The following is a 23694-nucleotide window of genomic DNA, read 5'->3' on the forward strand; positions in this document are numbered from 1 at the left end:
AATTAAACTTAGAGTAATATTTTTGACATTGTTATTTTTATTTTAATTATTATTTTCATTTGTTTAATAAGTAATAATTCTTTTGCTTTCTATTTTTGCTTTTAACTTAATTCAATTATTTTTAACCGGAATTACTTGAATGTTGTGTATAGCTGTAAGTGATAACTGTACTCGGAAAATAAACTATAATATTAAATTATTAATGATAATACAGTGTATCGTTGGTATATATAATGAAATAAATAAATAAATTTCATCACACTTTATTTTGGCGTATCTTTGACCGTTTAACGCATTCCACGCATCTGAAGCCCACTAATGGAATATTTTTTCCCATTTTCACAACATTTTTCAGTGATGCTTCACTCCTATTGACCGAAGCGTGATGTTATAATATAGACTATAGCCTTCCTCCATAAATGGACTATAGAACACAAAAACACTTTCCAATTTGAACCAGTAATTAGTTCCTGAGATTAGCGTGTTCAACTAAACAAACTCTTCAGCTTATACTATTAGGTAGTATGCCTAGGTATTGGCACCTCAGTAGGTACTAATTGTTGTGTAACAACCTAAACAAATTATACATACTACGTCCCCACTGTATAAGTTGTAGACAGTGATATTTATTATCCCATATTACACCACAATTAACTTCCTACGCTAAATGACCTATGTCATAGATTAGGTAGGATTGTGAAATCACTAAACCTAGTAATTCCACATTTCACAGGAAATATACCAGGAACCAGGTTTTAGTCTAGCAAAATTCAGTGGCAGCCACATTTTATGGAACTAATACAATAATGATTTTCCTACTTTGCAATTTAATTAATACCTTTTATGATGTAAATATGCATAGTTGAAATATTCCAAAACAAATTACTATTCAATTATTTATTATACACTTATTACGTTTAGTATGCTAGATATATGGGGAAGGTTAATAAATAATTTTAATTATATTAGGTATGCGTTTTATTTGTCACCAACTAGTTATACTTAAAGCTCATCTCGATGTCATCCTTTTGGTATAATTTCCTCCAAATATCCATATAGGTATGTCCCCTAAAATAAAACAGTTTATTTAACATACATGGTTAAACTACACAACCTAAAGATGGAAGTCTATATAAAATGTGTGCTGTATATAATGGAAACATTTACACTAACCAGATGATTAATTTAGTAGTATGTATATTTATTTGTTATTCCTTTTTTATTTTATTCGACTTTTTCCACCTTTTTCAGCTTGTTTTTAAACAGTCCCTTTTATTTTTTCCCCTTCTTTATGACATATAGGTATATATTTTATATATTGTATTATATATAAATATATTTTAATATTAGATGTGTACGTTTATATACGTACGTAAGTTTATTTACTTTATTTATTATTATTTATTTATAATATACTTATGTTTATTTTTTAAGTATTTTTTTGTGCACACCCTAATCGTTCTTCTTAACATCATGTACTTTGGTAGGTTGCCTGATAGAGATCGCTTTTAAGCGATTAGGCCGCCTTTTTTTATTCTGTGTTTTTTTATTTTAATTCTTTGTTTTTGGTGTAGAATAAAGCGTATTTTGATTTGATTTGATTAATAAATGTAGCGTAAAATACTTAAGCACTGTTTCGGTTCTTTTAACAGCACCTTTCAATTATGATAACACGATAACATACTGTATAACCATTCCAAGGTTATACCACATTTATTAATAGGGGTGCAAGAGCTTACGTACTCTACAAAGTCATGGCCACTTTACGCACTATACAGATTACAGCTGCTGTGTTGCCAGTCTCAGAACACAGAAAAACATAGCCAAAACAAGCCGAAAGGATAAGCGAGTTGAATTGGCGTAAGGCAGGACATGCCTATGGGACAAACGTGTTCGCGGACACCACAGTGTGCAGCACCACACACACAGATCCAGTCAACTTTAGTATCTTCAGCGTGTAATAATAATAATAATCATTTATTGCAAAATTGACGTCATTAAGGTTTTACATTTGGATTGATAGTGTATTGCCAGTAATTTGGCATGCAATGTTACACAATAGTTACATGCGCCAAATTAATTAACGTCAAAAAAACTTGATGACACTTAGTCAGATGAATTGTCACATTTATTAATAGCAATTAAAACTATTAGGTACACTGGAAATAGGCAGGCTGCTCATAAATAAAAAAATGTGATAAATCTATTCCATAAATCGCAAATAGTCTAGTGCTGTAAAATGTTTTGGAGCTAAGCCATTCATATAATTTTCTCTTATTGTATGTTCAATCAGCAGTGTGGGCGGCTTGTAACAAGCAAGGAGCTGCTCGCGGAAGCCTTATTATTATTAAATTATTTATTGCACACACAAAAACACAATAAATATATAAAATTAAAAAAAAAACTAGTATAGGTGTGCAAAGTTCGTATTATCGCTAAAGCAATCTCTCCCAGACAACCTTTGGCGAAAGTTCCGGTCTGAAGGGCGTGGTTGCCGTCGTAGTTAAAAGCTCATAAGGCTTAACCAGTCTAGGCCTTGATGAGCACAGCTTCTTGTATGTCATGTGTATTGTTACTGTTTTAGAGACCTAACAATATTATCAGTTTTACGTTATCAATATTAAAAGTGCCTCGCAAATAAACGGAATAGTTTTGCAGTATTTTCCATGCTGTCATTTGAACTGCGACTAAACTATTGCGACGTTGTTTCACGTTTATTTTCAAGGTCTGTGTAGCAGTAATAACGAAGTGGTTAAAGCTTCGACCTTCCTGGTGACTAAGTTCGATACCCGGCACGCCTGTTAACATTTCTGTGTTATGTGCGTTTTTAATTGAAACAATTAAAGTATCACTCGATTTAATAGTGAAGGGAAGACATCGTGATGAAACCTGCATGTGTGAGAGTTCTCCATAATGTCCTCAAGGCTGTGTAAAAAAATAATAAATAAAATCTTTATTTTCAAAAAGATTACAAAAATCAATAGCTAGTGGTTTTCACACTAGGTAGCCTGTATCGTGGAGACCATGAATGACTTCTCATATAGATTAACATAGGACTAGGAGACTTCCTTTTATGACTACCTTTTTTTATTTTTTCTTTTATTTTTTTTCCTTTTTTTCCTTATATTTATATATTATAGGTACCAAGATACAATTAGGTATATACATTGAGGTAGGGTATAATAAATAAATATATATTAATATATGTGTACTATAAAACAAATTTAAAAAAAAATCTCAATTACATGCATGGACAAATAAATACCATTGGTAAAGAAGTTTTTATTACAGAAAAATACATTAACAACGATTCTTGCTATTCCATTGAAATAAATACATTAAATAGGTTTTTTAGAGAAGTAATATGTTATTTTTCTGGTTAATTTCTTTTTGACGTCAGGCGATACCTCAGACAGTATGTTATCGTCGACGTCCATTGCGGACTCTTGTTTACTTTTTTGTCCGAAATAAGATTTCTGCGGACTTTTTAAGTTCAATTTTCCACTATCTTCATCTAATTTCTCCATTTCATCAAACAGCCTTGAAGTCAAGTTAGATGTTTTGCTGTGTTCCCCCTTTTCTGTGTGTTTACTTGTGTTCCGAGATAAAGAATTATGCGGACTTTCATCTAACGCATCCATAGCACCAAACGATATTGGCGTTGGATCAGATGTCTTTATGTTTTCTATCGGTCTTATCTTTTTGGATTTCTGACCGAAAATAGAACTTATTGGAATTTTTTGATTCAATTTGCCACTTTTTTCATCTAATTTCTCCATTTCGTCGAATAACCGGGAAGTGTGATTCACTGATTTGTCATTTTCTGCCTTTTGAACTGGACTCGTTGACATTCTTTGGTCCGCCATTTTGTGCGAACTGTCAAATGCTTTGTGATCCGTTTTCTTGGTATTGGCAGATATATTATGATCAGTGTCGTTTATTTTTTTGGAACTAGTCGGCGTTTTGGGTTCTGTCACGGCCATTTTGTCGCCTTCAATGTATTTTTGGCTATTTTCATTGTTCACGCTAACTTTAAGTTTCGCAGGTGTTATGAATTGTGAATCATCTTCATCGAACAGGTCCGGTGATGCATCTTGAGCCAGGTCCACTGTAGGAAGTATTTCGTACTGCTCCGTTTCAGCATTCTGAAACAAACAAAAGCCTTATTTATTTATTTTTATCCATCCCCAAACTGATAAATGCAAGTGGGGAAATCAAAATGTAAAAGGCAAAGTAATGGTGGTTTATATAGTTTTATATTTTTTTCGTCGAGAAGAAATCATATCTTTGTAGTTACGTTATTTCATAATCGATACTCCTGTTGTGGAACATTTGCTTGGTCCGTCACTTATTACTAAAAAAAAAACTCAATCACATGCATGGACAAATAAATACCATTGGTAAAGAAGTTTTTATTACAGAAAAATACATTAACAACGATTCTTGCTATTCCATTGAAATAAATACATTAAATAGGTTTTTAGTGAAATAATATGTAATTATTCTGGTTAATTTCTTTTTGACAAAACAAAAGCCTTATTTATTCATTTTTATCCATCCCCAAATTGATAAATGCAAGTGGGGAAATCAAAATGTAAAAGGCAAAGTAATGGTGGTTTATATAGTTTTATATTTTTTTCGTCGAGAAGAAATCATATCTTTGTAATTACGTCAATTCATAATCGATACTCCTGTTGTGGCGCACCATATTAAAAATAGCAAAACCTGTTATCGGAACGCACTAATTGTTTTAAATTGTCTGTATATAATCGCAGTTACAATAAGTATTGTTATGTTACTTTAATATAGACATTACTAAACAATAGGTTAAAATTATTTAATTAGATAAAAAGTTATGTTATTTTATTATAGACATTTCTAAACAATGGCTTCAAATAATTTATTTATATAAAAAACATGTCACATAACATAATAATAATAACGTTTATTTCGAATAAAATTCCATAGCTTGTGATCACAGTAACATTATATATTATATAGTAACAAGTAACTATTTTACTTATTAAAATTTCCAAAACGTATCCTCGAATTAAGGTAGGTACCCTCTTGAACACAGCTGTTTAATGGCTTTAACACTGCAGTACAGTTTGAGGTACTGTACAACTCCGTTCTGCCGTCACCACACGACATTATCAAACACCAGTTTTGCTTAATCGGCTTACTCACAAGATCAATAGATTCGGGCCGTTTACTTTTCGACGGTTGGCTGAGGCTCGAGGAATCTTTGCAATCCAAAACTTTCTCCAAATATTTATAAACACTAGACTTCAATACGTCAGTTTTAAAGAATTCCAATATCAGTCCGTACAGGCCACCTGAAAAGAAACATATGCATTTTTAAGCTAAACCTGTTTTTAAAAAGTAGTAATATGCTATTAATATCCTGTAGCAAGACTTGAAACCATTGTATTTAAAATTGACCAAATCAATAATTGAACTTAACGTGAGCGAAGCCGCGAGCAAAAGCTAGTTATATTTATAATGCGTGTGTTTCGTCTTTCCACCTTTTGTATTGCGGTCCCTTCCTCCTCTTTTCATCTCTGGGGTACCACACAATGGCCGTGGCTAGTTACCACCCTACCGACAAAGACGTGCCGCTAAGCGACTTAGTGTTCCGGTGCGATGTCGCGTAGAAACCGATTAGTGGTATGACTACCTTACTCCGTGACAGGTGAGCCCGCTACCATCTTAGACTGCATCATCACTTCACACCAGCTGAGATTGCAGTCATATAAATAAATAAATAATAAATAAATATATTATGACAATACATCGCCATCTAGCCCCAAAGTAAGCGTAGTTTGTGTTATGGGGACTTAGATGACTGATGAATATTTTTTTATGAATAATATACATAAATACTTATAAACACCCAGACACTGAAAAACATTCCTGTTCATCACACAAACATTTTTCAGTTGTGGGAATCGAATCTACGGCCTTTGACTCAGAAAGCAGGGCCGCTGCCCACTGCACCAATCTGCCGTCGAATAGATAACTTGTAAAATAAAATAAATAAATAAATAAGCCAATTAATCCCAAGTAAAATATTAAACATCAAATTATAAAAATAAAAAATACAAATAAGAAACATGAGTTTAAGTTTTTTGGGTACCCTTCTTCGGGTACTATATAGGTGGCGAGGCTCAAAGTGGGCCCTGCGACAACTTGTATTTTTTATTTATTTTATCACAACAAAAAAAAACATGGGCACAAAAAGAGGAAACTTAGAAAGAAGGATACAAAAGGCGGCCTTATCGCTTAGTAGCGATCTCTTCCAGGCAACCTTAGGATTAGGAAATCCAAGAAAAACCGATTGGCGGGGTGTATTATTATTACATACATACTTACGAATATTTACACACTAATACATATCATAGGTATTAATAAATATCAAAAATAATAAAGTCAAAGTCAAATATTTCTTTATTCAAATAGGCTCATAGATGGCACTTTTGATGCGTTGATTATATATATACAAAATGTGTACATAGCAGTGAGTAGTGATGGCGATAACTACAATCGTTAACTTAAAACTAAAGCTACGAGGATTCCAAACGCGCCCTGGTCTAAGAAGAAGCCCACAACAAACTTAGCCGGGTGTAAACCAATTTATACTATAACATACGATATATATTTATATACGAGTGAGTATAAATCACCGAATTTCGTCTTCATAGCTCAAGATAATGGGCTTTAAGAGCATGTTTGCATGTGTCTAGTGACCTTGACTATCGCATGCTTATTGGGAGTGCATTCCACAGTTCTTGAATGAATGAATAAATTAATACACTTTTATTGTACACCATTATGTGGTGTACATATAGAAAAATTATGAACAAAAATTTAACAAAAAGCAAACAGTACAGTTAAAACAAATTTTGTTTTCTTTTTTCTCGATAACTCACCGACAGTAACGTTGTGCCTCGCCAGCGTATTGTACACCCGCATGATGTCGTCTCTCAGTTTGACGTCCCCAAACGTGTAGTACGCCATGGGTCGGCCTGCTTGAGTTAGTGCCATCATCTGTATGAGAGACTTTAGGGCCGCGGTCCCCCCGAAGGCCCCGCAGCCCCAATTCCCCGTGGCCACCCCGGGGTAGTTTAAGCCGGGGTCATCTGGTGTGAAGAAAGAGAAGCCCACCCAGGCCTGGAAGAAAATTCAATTTCAAATTCTAGTTACTAAACACTTATATGTCGCAATGAATACGAACACTTAATGAAACGCAAACGCGCCATCTATCGGCCAGCATGCATCAACAGTTTTGGCGCGTTTCGACGGAGTCGTAACGTGGTCTACTAACTAGATTGCGCTCATTAATTAGATGGGACGCAACGCAGAAAGACGTCACGGAACTGTCCTACGTTTCTCTTACTCTTAGTTATTACGATATTAGTTAAATTCAGTGTTCGAATAAATTGAGTCAAATCTAAAGGTGTTCATATTGCACGGTACCTAAAAAATTGCCCACACGATGTCTGAGGGATGAAGTCAAAATCCGCCCGATCATTTTGTGTTTCACGCATATTTTGTCGTTCAGATCAAAATATTGAGGTAAATTAAGAAGCAAAATATCAAGTATAATGTCAGTATAAGTAATAAGGTATATCTAGTCAAATATTTATGTGCACTAAAAATTCCTTGACTGAATAAAATGAAGGAAACATGACACGGGTATCCCCTCAGTATGTCAGTGGGATTAGGCTACCACGTGTCCACCGCGCTGGCAGAGTGCAGATTGGTGGACTCCACACGCCTTTGAGAAATTTATGGAGAACTCTCAGGCATGAAGTTTTCCTCACGATGTTGTCCTTCACCATTGAAACAAGTGACATTTTAACTGCTTAAAACGCACATAAGTTAGTAAAGTAAGAGGTACTTAATTAGAATTCAACTCGGCACCCCGAAAGTGAAGTCGAGTTCCTACCCGGGCTATCACCGCTTTCTGTCTCGGGGACTACAAACTGCGCAGTGTGGAGTCCACCAATCACCACTGGTCCAACGTGGTGGACTACTGCCTTAACCCGTTCGATTCCCACAACTGGAAAAATGTTTGTGTGATGAGCATGAATGGTTCTCAGTGTCTGGGTGTTTATATGTATTTTCTAGGTATTTATGTATACTATTTATTAAAATATTCATCAGTCATCTCAGTACCCATAACACAAGCTACCCATACTTTGGGGCGAGATGGCGATTTGTGTATTGCCGTAGTATATATATTTATTTATTATTCATTCATTCATTTATTAATTAATTAATTAATTCATTCATTATTTTTTTATTGTAATGATGATAATAATTGTTTCATAATGTACTTTTACCTTATTGAGCTCTCTGTCGACGGCCTCTTTGCGATGTTCTTGCAGTTGGCTATGGAAGGGCAAAGCGTCTATGGCTAGTACGGCACAGCGTCGCCTTCCCGATGAGTCGTACGGACAATCGTCTGTATAGTCCCCGAGCCATTGGAAACTATGCCCATACCCCGTGTATGTGCTGAATTGCTCGCAACCTGAAAAATTAAATGGTAGGGTGATGCGACGCGGTGGGTCAGGGTTTATTTGTATTGAATGGCAGATAAAAATGTTTATTGGAAAAAAATACTTATAAAAAAAAAATTTGATTTTCGTTCATCCTTTCCTACCTAAAATTTGAGACCTCCTTGACTCAACGGTGAGCGCTGTGAATTTAAGTAGGAGACACCGGATACGATTCCCGGCAGGGGCAAATTGGGAACTTATAATTTCTGAATTATATGGTCTGTTGGGAGGCTTTGGCCGTGGCTAGTTACCACCCTACCGACAAGGACGCTACGCTAAGCGATTAAGTGTTCCAGTGGGATGTCGCGTACAAACTGATTAGGGTTACGACTACCATACTCCCTAACAGGTTAGCCCGCGGTGAGATTGCAGTCAAGGGCTAACTTGTAGAGGAATAATAAAAAAAATGTTTTAATAGTAGATTACGTTACGTCAACTAATTATAATTTACGTTACGTTACGTCAACTAATAATAGTTTAATCCATCGCAATCTCACCTATCATTATCAACGCTTCATTTGGTCTCATGTATTCTGTGAAGAGCATTGATATTAAGAGTTCCGGGCATATCACGAATCTGATCTCCTCTTGTACGCTGCCATTGCCCAACACACCACCGCCTAGATATCTGAAAAATATATCTATCATTAAATAAATAAATAAGGAAATATACTTTGGGGTTAGATGACAATACACACATTGTCATCTAGCCCCAAAGAAGTAAGCGTAGCTTTTGTTATGAGAACTAAAGCTGATGGCGATGTGTGTATTGTCGTAGTAGTATATATTATATGTATTAAGTTACTTCCTTGAAATGACTGTTTTTACCAAAGTAAAAAAAAAAATTAAAAATTAAAAATATATATAAACACCCAGACACGGAAAAACATTCATGTTCATCACACATTTCCATTAGTGAGGTCTTGAACTCAGAAAGCAGTGTCGCTGCAAACTGCGCCAATCGGTCGTCATTAACAGTATATAACAAGTGTGCAAACTAGTATATGCCAAAAGACAGGCGTCGGCTACTAAAAAGAGTCGGCATGTACTATGCCATTTGCTCAAATAGTTTGCTATATATATAGCTTTGAATGCGGCCACCGGTACATGCCGAAAGACGGGCGCCGACACTTACTGCACACACGCAGTGTATATTGGTGCGTTGATATTTAAAGGTTACAGATGACTTCTAAATGATGAAGTAAGGTGACTAAAACCACTGTACTGGAGAGTTTCGCCCTCGCACCATGTCAAGTCAACTAACCTGTACCCTTAGTACGACGTTTACTGGTTCGCAACTGAGGTGTCGTTTTCGCCTATCGAAACCCTATTACGCCAAAGTGAAATGAACCTAATGAAACTCACCATAGAGTCGCAAATCAAATACTGCTGAATCTTATTTTAGAAACGTTCCACCGAATACCCTAGATGTTTTGCGAGTTTATTGTCAATAAATGTGAGCAAATTTGAACCTTAACAAAATACAAATAAGATACATTTGACGCTTACGTTCGAGGGTTTTGTTACTCGAAAACGAGTCGTCGATTGCGAGCAAGCAAATCTTAATCTTGTATGAAGGGGGCTGAAGTTACGTGAACCTGTAGTTATGGGACTCACTTGTTAGCGAAGTCTACTTGGATCAACCCGTGCGCGTCCTCTATTGTGTCCTGAGGGTCAACGTGCACCGGCAACTCGCTCAGTAGCTTGTCGCTGCTCGGCCAGTGTGGTTGTGTCCGCGGCGGCACTGAGCGTCGACTGAAGGTGACTACCCCCACCGGTACTGTACTGGAAAGTATCGCCCACGCGTCACTACATTAGCATCAACTTTAGGGAACTTCAAGGTTACGAGATTTGGCATTAGAAGATGACTCTTGTAAAACTTAAAATCAGCTCTTCATTGCATGCAATGCATTGTGTCCAAAAACAGTCAAAAAGCCCCGCGAGCTTGCTTTCAAGTGTAGGAAAACATCGTGAGAAAACCTGCATGCCTGATAATGTTCTCAAAGGTGGCTGGAGTCCACCGCACTGGGCCAGCATGGTGGACTACAGCCAGTGGCATGCACTTCATACATGAACAAAAGCACTGCATACCCAAATTATTTTATATAGCTTGTATTGCAGGGGAATATTTCTATTTTATGCTATATATCTGCTTTATGCATACCCTGGCTGAAGACCCCTTCTCATAGTGGGAGGAGGCCCGTGCCCGGTAAAGTGTTTATATGATGATGATGATGAAACATTTGCCAATCCTTGTTGAAGGGGTGTTGAGATTAACTTTGCAACCACATCCTTCAGAAAGGAACAAAGAAATGCTTATTGGCAGCAAACATAAAATAATTCCCAGAATGAGCTGTTATTTTACAATAAGCTCTAGTAATTTTAATACTTAAAATAAAGACAAACTTAAATGGTTTGGTTACTCAGAAAATACTTAGCAATCTAAACATACAAATATGAAATAAGGTTTCAATTATGTCCCACAAAGAATATGTCGATTTTGTTTAGATTACATAAATTGTATGCAATTTTACAATAAACAAACAGTTGATTTCTTGGAGATGTCTCTGAAAAAGTTCAGTTTATGTTAAACGTAAGCTTATAGATAAGTCCTATTATAGTATTAAGGACTACGTCAATGATAAAAATGTGTGGGTGTAAATTATTGCTCTAACCAGGTTGCTTTTTAAATAGTTTTAAGTGACAATGTGAGATGGTGATAACAAAAAAAAACAACGGGCTAAGTGTGTTGTGGGCTTCTCCTTAGACCAGGGCGCGTTTGGAACCCTCGTAGCTTTAGTTTTAAGTTAACGAATTTAGTTATCGCCATCAACTCACCTCTATGTTAAATTTTACATGTAATGTATCAAAAGTGCCATCTATGTGCCTATTTGAATAAAGAAAAATTTGACTTTGAGCGTATAATGGAATTGGCATCACCAATGAAAAATGTTCATTACCTTTTTGGCAGACCCGCCTGAAATAGTGACACAAACACTTAATTTTTTCCAATACGTGTGCGGAAGGGCTGCAGTTGTACAAACTGTAACAAAAGGAAGGCTTGTACACTTTGTGATGCAAAGCTTGCAATTTCGTCGAAAATACTTTCATTTGATCTTCTTATTTAAACTCATTAACTCCCAAATTGATTCTTCCGTCTTGTTCTCGCTCATTACTATAAATACTCGCGTTGATACCAGATTAAAATATTTTAAACCATTTGCCCTAAGTGTCTACAAGAACAAAACTTCCTTTTACAATCACATCGTTCGCATGTGCCGCCTTTACAATGAATCAGTATCAAGTAATCATAATATTGAAAGTGTTTCTTTTTTGTTTCAACTTTAATTTTATCTTTACTATCTGTTTAATTTAATTCAAAGTTGTGTACACATACTTTGGATTGTAGCTTAGAACAAAACTTGTTATTACTTATATTTAGATCTACTTTTAGTTATTACCTGTTTTGTGTACCTAATAACAATAAACAACAACATAAACAACAAAACACAACAAAAACTAAATTGTGTATTGCAAAGTATTGCTATATACTTTGCTATTTGTATGAGCATATGAAAACGGCGATAGCCTAGTGGTTAAATCATCGGCCTCCGTTTCGGAGGATGTGGACGGCAATAGGTTGATGTGATGATGATGACTCAAAATTTCCTACTCATCATCATCATATTAACCAATTGACGTCCACTGCTGGACATCTGCTGGAGGTCTTTTGTAGGGAGTTCCACAATGCACGGCCCTCGGCCGCTTGCCTCCAGCGGCTCCCAGCGAGTCGCCTGATGTCATCTGTCCACCTCGTTGGGGCCCCACCTACTGAATTTCCTACTATTAATGGTTAAACTAAAAAATACATACGCATTAAAATTGATGAAAGGATATGAGGAATACTCTGCATCTTTCTTATGCGTATTTCTTCTGGGGTAGGTGCAGAAGAACGCGTTCGCCAACAGCGATGATATCTGTTGCTGCGACAGTGACACAGAGCGATTTTTATGTTGTCTGCAAAAAAAAAAAAGTTGATTACCCGTTTGAAAATAGCGGGCAGTTTCATTTGCTGTGTGTTTGAATTTCGAAGTTAAATAACTGAACATAAAAAAAAAATGGCTACTTTCTTTATAGTTTTTTTACTTACTTCAACAGAGGTATAGGTGATTGCACCAACTTTGGCAGAGCCAGAGCAAGTTTAGCTATTTCAGGCAAAGTGACATCAAAGAAATATTGCGATTCGTCTTCATCCAACAACTACAAATAAAAACAATTTAAAGTTATAAAAAATTAGACTATTTTAGTCTTTATTTAAATTAGATCTTTCAGCCTCTTTAGGAACATCAACATACAGGTAACTTCTAGTCAATTTTAGAAAACATCTCTATCATCAATCTATTACCCACCAACTACAAAGCATAGCTCTCCTCTCAGAATGAGAAGGGTTTAGGCTGTACACCCTGCGCAAATGCGGATTAGTACGATTGACGGCCGATTGGCGCAGTGTGCAGCGACCCTGCTTTCTAAGTCCAAGGCCGTGGGTTCGATTCCCACAACTGGAAAATGTTTGTGTGATAAAAAGGATCGTTTTTCAGTGTCTGGGTGTTTATTTGTATTTTATAAATATTTATGTATATTTGAATAATAATTCATAAAACAACTGTGTGATAAAAAGGATTGTTTTTCAGTGTCTGGGTGTTTATCTGCATAGTATCAGTACATATTTATGTATATTATTCATTCAGATATTCATCAGTCATCTTAGCACCCATAACAGAAGCTACGCTTACTTTGGGGCTAGATGGCGATGTGTTTATTGTCGTAATATACTTATTTATTAATATTTAATTGGGTAAATTTAAAAACACCCATAACTCAAAAAAGTCATTGATGCGTGCCGGCAATCGAAATTTGATCCGCTTTTGTTCTAGTCAATATAAAATTATAATTACCTCAAACAACTTATGCAAAGAGCGGAATCCCCATCTGTCCTTGAATTGTGTGTTGTAAGTGAGTATTGTGTCCGCAAGCTCTTCAGTATTCCTTATGGGCTTATTGAGAGCATCCTGTATCATCTCCCATCGACTCCTCAGGTCACTTTTACCAGCACCCTGTACAGAACAGGCAACTATAGGCAGAAACTCACAGGCGAACCGCGTGCGCTGTGAACTTTAATTTTAGGTCTAAATGTTTCAGATTCGGACTAGTGGGAAGGTTTGAAGAATACTGCATGTAAGATTTGTAGATTATTCCCATGCCCTATGAATTTTTGAAATAATCATTATTACATAGTGTTATATACAGTCAAGTGTATACATTTAAATAAATAAATAAATATATTACGATAATGCACACATCGCCATCTAGCCCCAAAGTAAGCGTAGCTTGTGTTATGGGTACTACGATGACTGTTGAATATTTTTTATAAATAATATACGTAAATACTTAGAATATACATATAAACACCCAGACACTGAAAAACATTCATGCTCATCACACGAACATTTTCCAGTTGTGGGAATCGAACCCACGGCCTTGGACTCAGAAAGCAGGATCGCTGCAAACTGCGCCAATCGGCCGTCAAGAAGAACTTATGTGGTACTTTTTTACTTTGTTGTTTAATAAAGTGAATTAAGTGGGTATGTTGAAATATTGTATGACAAAGTCAGTTCGAGTCAAACTACCTAGCTAATACATATTGTTATTGCAAACTCTCTAGTTTTATTTATGTTCCTAAACATATTAGTGGCGACGTGTGGAGAAGATTATACAAAATGGATAAAAAAGCAATAAGATTTGAAGAATACAACCCGGACTCGTCAAATTGGGACAGTTATATAGATCGATTGAAGTTTTGTTTCGAGGCGAATGGCGTCATTGTAGATAATGTTAAACGCGCTAACTTTTTTACAGTTTGTGGTTCGCGGGTGTACGACACTTTACTTGCTTTAATTACGCCGAGAAAGGCTACTGAAGTAACTTTTGCGGAAATAGAAACTCTTCTCGGTAAACACTATAGCCCGAAGCCTAACGAAATATCGATGTCGTTTAAGTTTTACAAACGCGATCAAAAACGTAGTGAGTCTGTATCGGACTTTATAGCTGATGTGAGAAAACTTAGTTCGAAATGTAACTTTACCGATTTAGAAAGAATGTTGCGCGACAAACTCGTGTGCGGGATGAGTGATAGTAGATTACAATACGATCTTTTGAAAAAGCACAACTTAAGATATCAAGACGTGGTGGATGCTATGTTGGCATCCGAGAGCGCGGGGCGCGACGTGCGCATGATTCACGCCACCGCCAGCACCAGCAGCGGCGCGACCGCCGACGCAGCTACGCCCGCTCCAGAAGCTGGCGAGCCGATGGACGTTAACGCAGTGCAACCAACGCCGTCGCGCATGTGCTATCGATGTGGAAGCCGGCATCCCGGGGAGTGCCGATTTTTAAACGCGATTTGCCGATATTGCAAGAAACGCGGTCACATTGAAAAAATTTGTATAAAGAAAAATAAGACGAATAACAAGAGAGACATCAACTTAACAGAGGAAGATGATCATTTAAACGGTATATATAGCATACGGAGTACAGCACGGGTCCCTCCCTACGAAGTGGAGGTTATAATAGCAGACGTGCGCGTTCGTATGCAAGTAGATACAGGTGCCAGTTTCTCTCTTGTCAACGAGCGCACATGGAACGTGCTCGACAAACGCCTCCCGCGCGACTCTCTACAACCGGTGCAGTTGTCTCTGGTACGGTAAATACCATTCAGAAATTTAAAATAACTTACTAAAGATACAAGAGTTCCAAACTCACCCTGCAGGGCTATTCTGTATCTCAGTTGACATCAAATTTTGGAAAGTTGCCAGCAATTAATGCCTAAACCATTTTCATTAATTACATAATTGTGTCTGCCAACAGAGTTGAAATGAACTCAGTTGAAAACATAAGATTCAGAATGCAAAACATAAGCTTAACAGGTTATTGGATGGCAACTTTCCAGTTTATTTTATAGTTTATTTAGTCTACTGGTCTAAGAAAGAGACAAGAAGGAACTATAGACCTATAACCACATTTATGAGAAAAAATGGATGCCCAGGTTTAGTATACTAATTCAGTTGAGGATGACGATGATATGACACATATACTTACATTTGGAACTGGATAAAGGCTCTCTTTAGAGAAAGGCATCCTCACATGCTCTTGGTCCCATTTATCCTTACCAATCTGTGGCTTTGGAGGACGGTCCAACGTTGTACCGCTACCTGGTATATGGTACAGAACTGCATGGTTAAACCCCGGCTGGACAAGTGGGAACTCTGGAGCCCCCCAGGGGGATTGGGACCCTATGATATGGGACATAGGGACCCCTTTCCAGTCATTGTCAACGGCCATTGTTGAACATGATATGATACTCTTGAAGATTTTACCTAAAAAAAAATGAAATGCTTAAATTTTCATGGAAGCCAATTTTAGGAGATAAAAAAGATGTCAAGATGTTTTGCCATCTGTGTAGATTTTCGTGACACAATTGCAAAAACTGTTATTTTTTATCTGTATAGCTTTAAATATCACAGTAACACTCAGAAACAGAGAATTTGAAGAAAGTTTATATCATAATTTAAAATTACAATTGGATTTATTGAGAGCTTCCTCTTTTTAGTGCTCACTACCAGCTACCTCTTGGAATATATACATTCCCATCTGATTTTCATTGCATGCCCAAAAAAGTATATCCCTGTATAATCCCTAAAAATATTATAAATGTGAATGAAAGTTTGTTTGTAACGCTTTCACGCGAAAACTACTGAACCAATCATCATGAAACTATGTACATATATTCCTGAAGGTATTAGAAGTAATATAGAATGCTTTTTATCCCGAAATTAAGCTCAGTTCTTTTGGGAGAGGGGACAACACAATGCTGTCAAATTATAACCGATTTAAATAATTACTTACTTACTTTTTTTATATAAGAATACACAACTTAAAAATATCACTAGAATTACACCTAAATTGAATGCCACATGTCTTTCGAAAAACAAAAACAAATGCAGACAAAGTCGCGGGCAACAGCTAGTCTTCAATAAATAAAATTAAATAAAATTCAAAGTTTTTGTTAATTTTTAAACCTACATAATAAATAATGAAGAAATTGTTAACAGAGACAGATAGGAAAAATTAACATGATTGTGGTGTGTTACAACACCACAATAATGGTAATTTTTCCTTAGAAGAATTACTTCCTGGGCAGTATGTATTTGCTTGTAGGATTACCCGAAACACCCTCTTAAATACAGTGTACCTTCAATGTAACAAATCAAGTTGTATCCAAGTATGATATATTGAGGTTAGGTTGGTCTAAAATTTATTATAGAAGTAAAAAAAATGTTTTATTCACCTAAATTTAATTTTATTATAAACTATATTGAGGTGAATAAACCATTTTTTTTTTGACAAGGTTTTGGGTTGACAAAATTCGTTACTTATAGGTATTCCACGTTTTTTTGATATTTTACGTCGATTCTTATCATAAATTAAAAGGGATTAACTAATCAATTATCTAAATTGATGACTACAAATCCAATTGCAATTATGATGTCGTAGCCCCAAAATAACAATATTACCTAATGTTTACAGATTATTGTTTTCTGATGCAAACAATAGGTATTCTATAAGGATACACCAGATACTTTTTATACTACAAATTAAATGCTAATTACCGCTTCCCGCGGTATTTCTATATACATGCGTATTTAAGTTTTATTAACTTTTCATTAACATTTATTACCTGATAAAAAACACTGACTCGGAAGAATAGTAGTAATAAAATTACTAATTTTAAACATGTGAAATAACAAAAACGAGTTAAATTTTACAGATTTTCATTAAAATTAAAAGTCAACACTAGCCACAGATATTATATAAACTAGGTACCTAAAATATTTCATGACTACTCTATGAGTCTGTGGTTGCATTCACAGATAGACAGAGACAATATGATACCTTTGATAATGGTTGCATTGCTTAACCATTGTGTGTATGATCCATCCTAAAGGACGAACTCGCGCTCTACGGCAAATCCTTTGTGGTGGCGGAGCAAAACCGAAAATTATTTGGAACAAGGCGCAAACAAAACACGAACTGCAAGAATACGTGAATCGGCTTTACATTCGCGCGTTAATCCGCGTACATAACGATTGTGGAATCGTGGAGTAGACTGGGGAACGATACTCAACCGCGACGCGAAGTGCGGAAAATAAGCGAAATAAGCGAGTCGGCTCTACATTGAGTTTTGCAGCTAATTCCCGCCTTTGCGTTCCCAGACCCACGTCTGGATCAGGCATTAGAGAAATATATTAGAAAACAATTCAAAGATCCTTTACTCTCTTTTAGGTATTGTCATTTGTCTGTGGTGATCAGCTGTAAAAAAAGGTAGGTACAATCTATGGAGGGTAGAGGTAAGGAGAGTCATCTTATATGGGAGAAAAGTTGAAAAAGTGTCCAGTTGTATGCGCTAAATAACAGTTCACAAAAAAAATCCTCCACAATGGCGCTGGTGGATGCACAGGGTATGGTATGAATGTAGCAATCGTAGATGAATTGAAGTATGCCGAGTTAAAAAATTTAATGTCATTATCGACTAAAGTAGTTAATTATTGAGAATTTCAACAACTTACGTTGTACAAAATATTGTGGTAAATATATAACCTTACTTCCTTGTTTATTTTTCAAGCCTACTCTAACAATATTTATATTTGGCGCTTCTTTTAAGAGTTACCTTGATGTGGCGCCATCCTAATTTAATACATTTTGACGACACTTTCATATACACAGATGATCCTCCTTACCTCTACCCTCCATAGTACAATCGTCACTCACAATTCACAGACCAGTCAATCCAATCTATGGGCAAAACTCTATAGGTATCAAAGATCTTCGGAAAAATGAAAATAATAAATAAATACAATTGACATTAAAAAATACCATATAATTTTACCATTGTGTAAATATAATAATTCGTGGTGTGTTGTATTAACTTTAAATGAGTATCGAACATTTGATTGAGCATTGAGCATTGAACTATTTGTGATGGCTCTTAGGAAATCTTCGGAAATACCCAAAGATGCAGTTGTTTTGAATGAAATTGAAGCTACCGGTTATATTTGGGAAATTGTGAACCAATGGGAGTCTCCCTCAGACATGTAAATGACATTTTAATATATCATTATATTTTTCTTTTTGAACTTTCGCAAATTCAAAAAGTTTCGCAGATTATTGTATGATGGATCGAGAAATCATAACCTATAAACTTATAACCTATTTTAGATATCGTTAAATAATATTTATATTATAATATGAATTTGTTATATAGGATAGTATATATAGCTCATGATAGTTAGATAACTACATAATTAGATTACAATCAAAATCATATAAATATTTAGTAGGTATTTGCGTAAAATAGAGGATCAGTCAAATTATTCCTATGATGTAACAAACACGAACATGCACAACTCACATGCAAAAATTTAAATTTATAAATGATTTATCCATTTAGGCCTATCACAGCCACCTATTAAGGAATATATAACAGAATAGCTTCTTAACCCTATTGTATCCTGGTATTCCACCATAATAATTTCTAATCAGATTATAGTTTGGTACTAATTGACCACACAACCCTCATAATAGAACTGGGACTTTATCCATATTTGAACTGTAGTTATTGAAAAATAAATTAGCAAACCCTGCCAACCTGCATGTACACTTTGGGATGCAAAGCATGCAATTTAGTTGAAAATACTTTCATTTGATCTTCTCATTTAAGCCCATTAACTCCCGAATTGATTCTTCTGTCTTACTCTCGCTCATTACTATAAATACTCGCGTTATTACCAGATTAAAATATTTTAAACCCTTTGTCCTAAGTGTCTACAAGAACAATACTTCCTTTTACAATCCCATCGTTTGCATGTGCCACCTTTATAATGATTTAGTATAAAGTAATCGTAATATTGACATTTTAAACAAAAGGATAAATATTTTTAAAAATAAGCACTATTCCATGTAATCTTTAGGGAAATCATATATAAATTATTTTTTAAGTCTTTCTTTTTTGTTTCCATCTACTTTCTGTTTAATTTAATTCAAAGTTGTGTACACATACTTTGGGTTGTAGCTTTGAACAAAACTTGTTATTTCTTATATTTAGATCTACTTTTAGTTATTATCTGTTTTGTGTAACTAATAATAATAAACAATAAACAATTTAGAAGCAATGATAGTTTAGTGGTTGCTTCAACTCCCCTTAAGGGAAACAAGTTGGTTCACAAGCACCCCTAACTTTTTGGAGCTATGTGCGTTTTCAAATTAAACAATTAAAATATCAATTGCATTAACAGCATAGGAAAACGTTGAATGGCTGAAAACTCCACAAAATTCTCGTAGGCATGTGAAGTCTACCAATCCCCACTTTGCCTGCGCTCTATAGCGCCTGCATTAGTGGACTCTAACCTAAACTATTCTCATTCTGAGAGTAGACCTGTACCGTTCTTGGGCCATTAATGTGTTGATAATGATGATGATGAGTCTGCAATGGTGTAGTGTGGAAGTCCAGACTCTTGTCTCTTGAGACCATGAATATGCTCAAATGTGGTACTTAAATAAGCTGGGAATGACTTCAAAATATGTGTTAAAACAGTTTAACTATTTTGTATAGAAAATAATAAGTATTAAATAACGGTCTACTATAAAAGAAACAATGAAGCAGTGGTTAGGACCTAGGCGTCAGTTTCGGGAGGCAGACCTCTCTAACTTAAAGTTAAGAGTGTTTTATGCAAATAATATCACTTGCTTAAACAGAGAAGGACACTGCAATGGCGTGTGACGTCCACCAATCCACACTGGACCAGTGTGTTAGACTACAGCCTAAACGTTCTAATTTCCACCTTGTTATCAGATGGGCATTACGCTATGGTGCAGTGGCATTGGGTGCGGTCAGTTCTTTGACTGGCCTTCTAATCAACAAGCATTATAGATGGAGATTGAAATTGGGCACTTACGGATACTTAGCATCAGCTGTCCCTATTGTTGTTATGCCGGGTATCCTAACTTTGTTGTTTCACAAACAAGTAAGTCCTTTTAGTAAAAGATCAACTTTCGTTTTGTTTTATTTATGTTTTACTGGTTGTTGCCCGCTAACCGCGATTTGGCGACCTCCCCTGGCAAAGTGGTGAGCGTTGGACTAAATAAGTCAGAGGTTGGGGGTTCTTTTTTTCTCGAGTAATTATTACCCTGACGGACCAAGAACCTGCTTCACCTGATTTTAGTGTAAAACTTAAGATTATAAACAGAGCAACATTTTGCAGGCAATGTAAAAATATGTCCTACCAATTGCCGCAATGTGTCCGTTAACCTGAGCCGTAGGTGTTAAGCTTCATATGCCCGTAATTGCACCGGCAACCACGCCCTTAGGACCACAAGCCCTTAGAACATAGCAAGGTAGGAATTTGTAGCAATTACTGCTTAACGGCAGGAAATTGCGGTAGTACTCCCTGGATAAGCTCTTCCGCAGGGAGTTTTACACTATTAAAAACAATAGTATATTTATTCAAGTAGGCCCATAGGTGGCACTTTTTATGCGTACATAAGAATTACACGGTAGTGAGATGATGGCGATAACCACATTCGTAAACTTAAAACTAAAGCTACGAGGGTTCCAAACGCGCCCTGGTCTAAGAAGAAGCCCACAACAAACTTAACTGTTTTTTTTGTTATCACCATCTCACGATGTCATTTAAAATTATTAGAAGAGCAACCTGGTTTGAGCAATAATTTACATTCAAGCTTTTTTTATCGATTACGTTTACGATGTGCGAGTTTTCTCTGGTCTGGAATTGGAAGCTTCGGCTGCGACTAGTTACCAGCCCATCAACAAAGACACGTCTTTAGCCCACTGCCGTCTTAGTTTTTGCACTAACTTTTGGTGGAATTAATAAAAAACACTGTTTCAGGCTATCACAACAAACATGCTACTCATGAAGCACGAAACGTGTCCCATCTGTCATGAGGTGAAATCAGCAGCTTTGCAACTTGCCTTTGGCATTGCTTATCCTATGGTATTGGCCCCGACCTCAGCACTAATGGTAAGCCTTATTACATATAGGATAGAAGCAGGCGTTACTTTGCGGAAATCCATGATATATTATGAAAATTAAGCTTCATTTGCTATATCCTCAGGAGACAATGAATAACTGTAAAGTTAACCTCTCCTGAGGATGCTCGGGTTTCGGAGCGAAACGTGCGTAGAGGGTACATTGCCGAAGATCTGATTGGTGTGTATAAGGATTGAAGAAATTATAAATTACACCATACAGATTCTGCTTTTCGCGGAGTATAGTCTTATTACACCATATCATTATAATTAAAGTAATTATTGTGACAATGTGACAAAGGTTGTCGAAGTTAGGTTTTCCTCGCGATATTTTTTAGCTTAGCAAGTTTTATTTAAATTGATCGAATTAAAAACGCACATTACGGTGTTAGAAGTGCGTGGATGGAACTCGGTGCCCCAGAAAAGGAGCCGAAGCCCTGAATCTTAACTTAATATTGGCTTGCAAGACTGTAGCGTAGCTTTAGGCTTTAGTTGGCGAACGAAGTTATCACCATCCCCTTACAATTATGTAAACATGTATGTATGAACGCTTCAGAAGTGCCTGTGGTAGGCCTACATGAATAAAGAAATCTTGAATTTGAATTTGTAAAAGGAATGTGGGCAAATCTAAGAAAAGATGGGCTGATGATATAATCCACATCGCTGGGACGGAGTGGATGAGAGCCCAAAACAAAGTGTGAAAAGATAAAGAGGGGCTTTCAGCCATTCTATGGGATCCATTTAACATAACTAAAATACTAACACTATCTTAAGAATTAATTGAAAATCACACTAACCAAGTATTTTGTAAGGATAGATTTTTTTTATTTTAGATGGAATTAATAGAGCTTTAGTTTTATTATTTTCTATTATTTAATGATTTTAATTTTTTTTTTTGGAATTCTTAAAGCTTAAAAAAGCACTTTTATAAATGTGTAAGAAAAAACATCCACCCTCCGCTTGCGGGGCTTTTGAATGCCCAAGCAACCGGCAGTCAGGACTCCAGAGTGAGGAACCTCGTCACTATACGCGCCGTTACAAGGACTACTGCTTTCTGTATCCGACCCTTGATCCAACAACCAAGCCGAAGCTTGTTATAATAAAGTTAAGTTACGTTCTTATTATTATAACTTTATATTGTTTTTTTCCAGTTCGCCAACAGATACTCAACATACAGGGTGCCCCACTTAGGCGCAGGACCGAAAGAGATGTTCAAGTTTTTGCGCGGCCACACGAAGTCCTTCACCGGTACCCTAGCGTATATCGCTATATTACAATTGGCTGCATCGGCTGTAGTCACTTATTTTGAAATGAGGCATAATATTAAGCTAAGAAATAAATTGGCTGAAATGGAACGGAAACTAGACGATGAACTATTATAAGATATTATATTAAGCCACGTTGTTCTTGACTCTTACCAAAAAATTATTGATTGTATTTAGTGGCGTGCACTTCATACATGCACAAAAGCACTGCCTACCCTAAAATTGATATATAACTCGTATATGAGGGGGATTTTGGCATTTTATGCCAATTTTCCTGCTTTATGCATACCCTGGTAAGAAACTCAGTGCACGCCACTGATTGTATTGCTGTTCAAAGACCTTCGTTCACTCAATACAGTTTCAACACCGGTTCAACTGCAAATAAAGGCGATGCTTCATTAGTGCGTTGCGTTTCCGCATTTAACTTACACAACCTCTCTGGCGATTTCTTATTTATTTAGCATTTAAGATAGTTTTGTTGTAAATAGATATTAAATAGTATTGTTGATTTAAAAAGTTTTCTTTCAATATATGAATTCCAAAAATGAATACCTTTTAACATGAAATTGTTCAGGCAGTTATAACAAAGTTGATGTAATGAGGAGACTAAGAGAATATAACAGAAAGCGGGCAGCAGCATCCTTTGTGCCACTACTACCGTCTACTGCGATCATAAACCTGTATGTTCAGCTTGGCTTCTCTTGTGAAA

General features: G+C 36.1%; 2 protein-coding genes across 2 annotated transcripts; one reads left to right on the forward strand and one right to left on the reverse strand.

Annotated features, from left to right (window-relative positions):
- Positions 1–3241: 3241 nt before the first annotated feature.
- Positions 3242–17463, reverse strand: LOC120627565 (poly(ADP-ribose) glycohydrolase-like). The gene is made up of 12 exons (XM_039895569.1): positions 17356–17463; positions 15717–15994; positions 13517–13675; positions 12712–12821; positions 12435–12578; positions 11522–11604; positions 10179–10341; positions 9059–9189; positions 8346–8533; positions 6930–7170; positions 5188–5336; positions 3242–4145 (listed from the first exon to the last, which is right to left on the reverse strand). The coding sequence occupies exons 1-12, from the start codon at positions 17411–17413 to the stop codon at positions 3339–3341; spliced, it is 2511 nt and encodes an 836-aa protein (XP_039751503.1). The 5' UTR covers positions 17414–17463; the 3' UTR covers positions 3242–3338.
- A 993-nt stretch (positions 17464–18456) lies between these two features.
- On the forward strand, positions 18457–23493 carry LOC120627751. Its single transcript, XM_039895779.1, has 4 exons — positions 18457–18769; positions 20527–20698; positions 21581–21712; positions 22872–23493. The coding sequence occupies exons 1-4, from the start codon at positions 18657–18659 to the stop codon at positions 23100–23102; spliced, it is 648 nt and encodes a 215-aa protein (XP_039751713.1). The 5' UTR covers positions 18457–18656; the 3' UTR covers positions 23103–23493.
- Positions 23494–23694: the final 201 nt, after the last annotated feature.

This window comes from Pararge aegeria, chromosome 11, assembly GCF_905163445.1.
Source record: "Pararge aegeria chromosome 11, ilParAegt1.1, whole genome shotgun sequence".
Taxonomy (NCBI): Eukaryota; Metazoa; Arthropoda; class Insecta; order Lepidoptera; family Nymphalidae; genus Pararge; species Pararge aegeria.

Bases quoted from the DNA above. Each gene is read 5' to 3' on its own strand.
- LOC120627565 (XM_039895569.1), bottom strand. From the start codon at position 17,413: ATGTTTAAAATTAGTAATTTTATTACTACTATTCTTCCGAGTCAGTGT. The intron at 11,605-12,434 runs GTATGTATTTTT...CTTTTGTTACAG, and splicing joins CCTTTCATCAATTTTAATGC to TTTGTACAACTGCAGCCCTT. The intron at 7,171-8,345 runs GTAAAAGTACAT...ATTTTCTTCCAG, and splicing joins TCGACAGAGAGCTCAATAAG to GCCTGGGTGGGCTTCTCTTT.
- LOC120627751 (XM_039895779.1), top strand. From the start codon at position 18,657: ATGGCTCTTAGGAAATCTTCGGAAATACCCAAAGATGCAGTTGTTTTG. The intron at 20,699-21,580 runs GTAAGTCCTTTT...ACACTGTTTCAG, and splicing joins CTTTGTTGTTTCACAAACAA to GCTATCACAACAAACATGCT. The intron at 21,713-22,871 runs GTAAGCCTTATT...GTTTTTTTCCAG, and splicing joins CCCCGACCTCAGCACTAATG to TTCGCCAACAGATACTCAAC.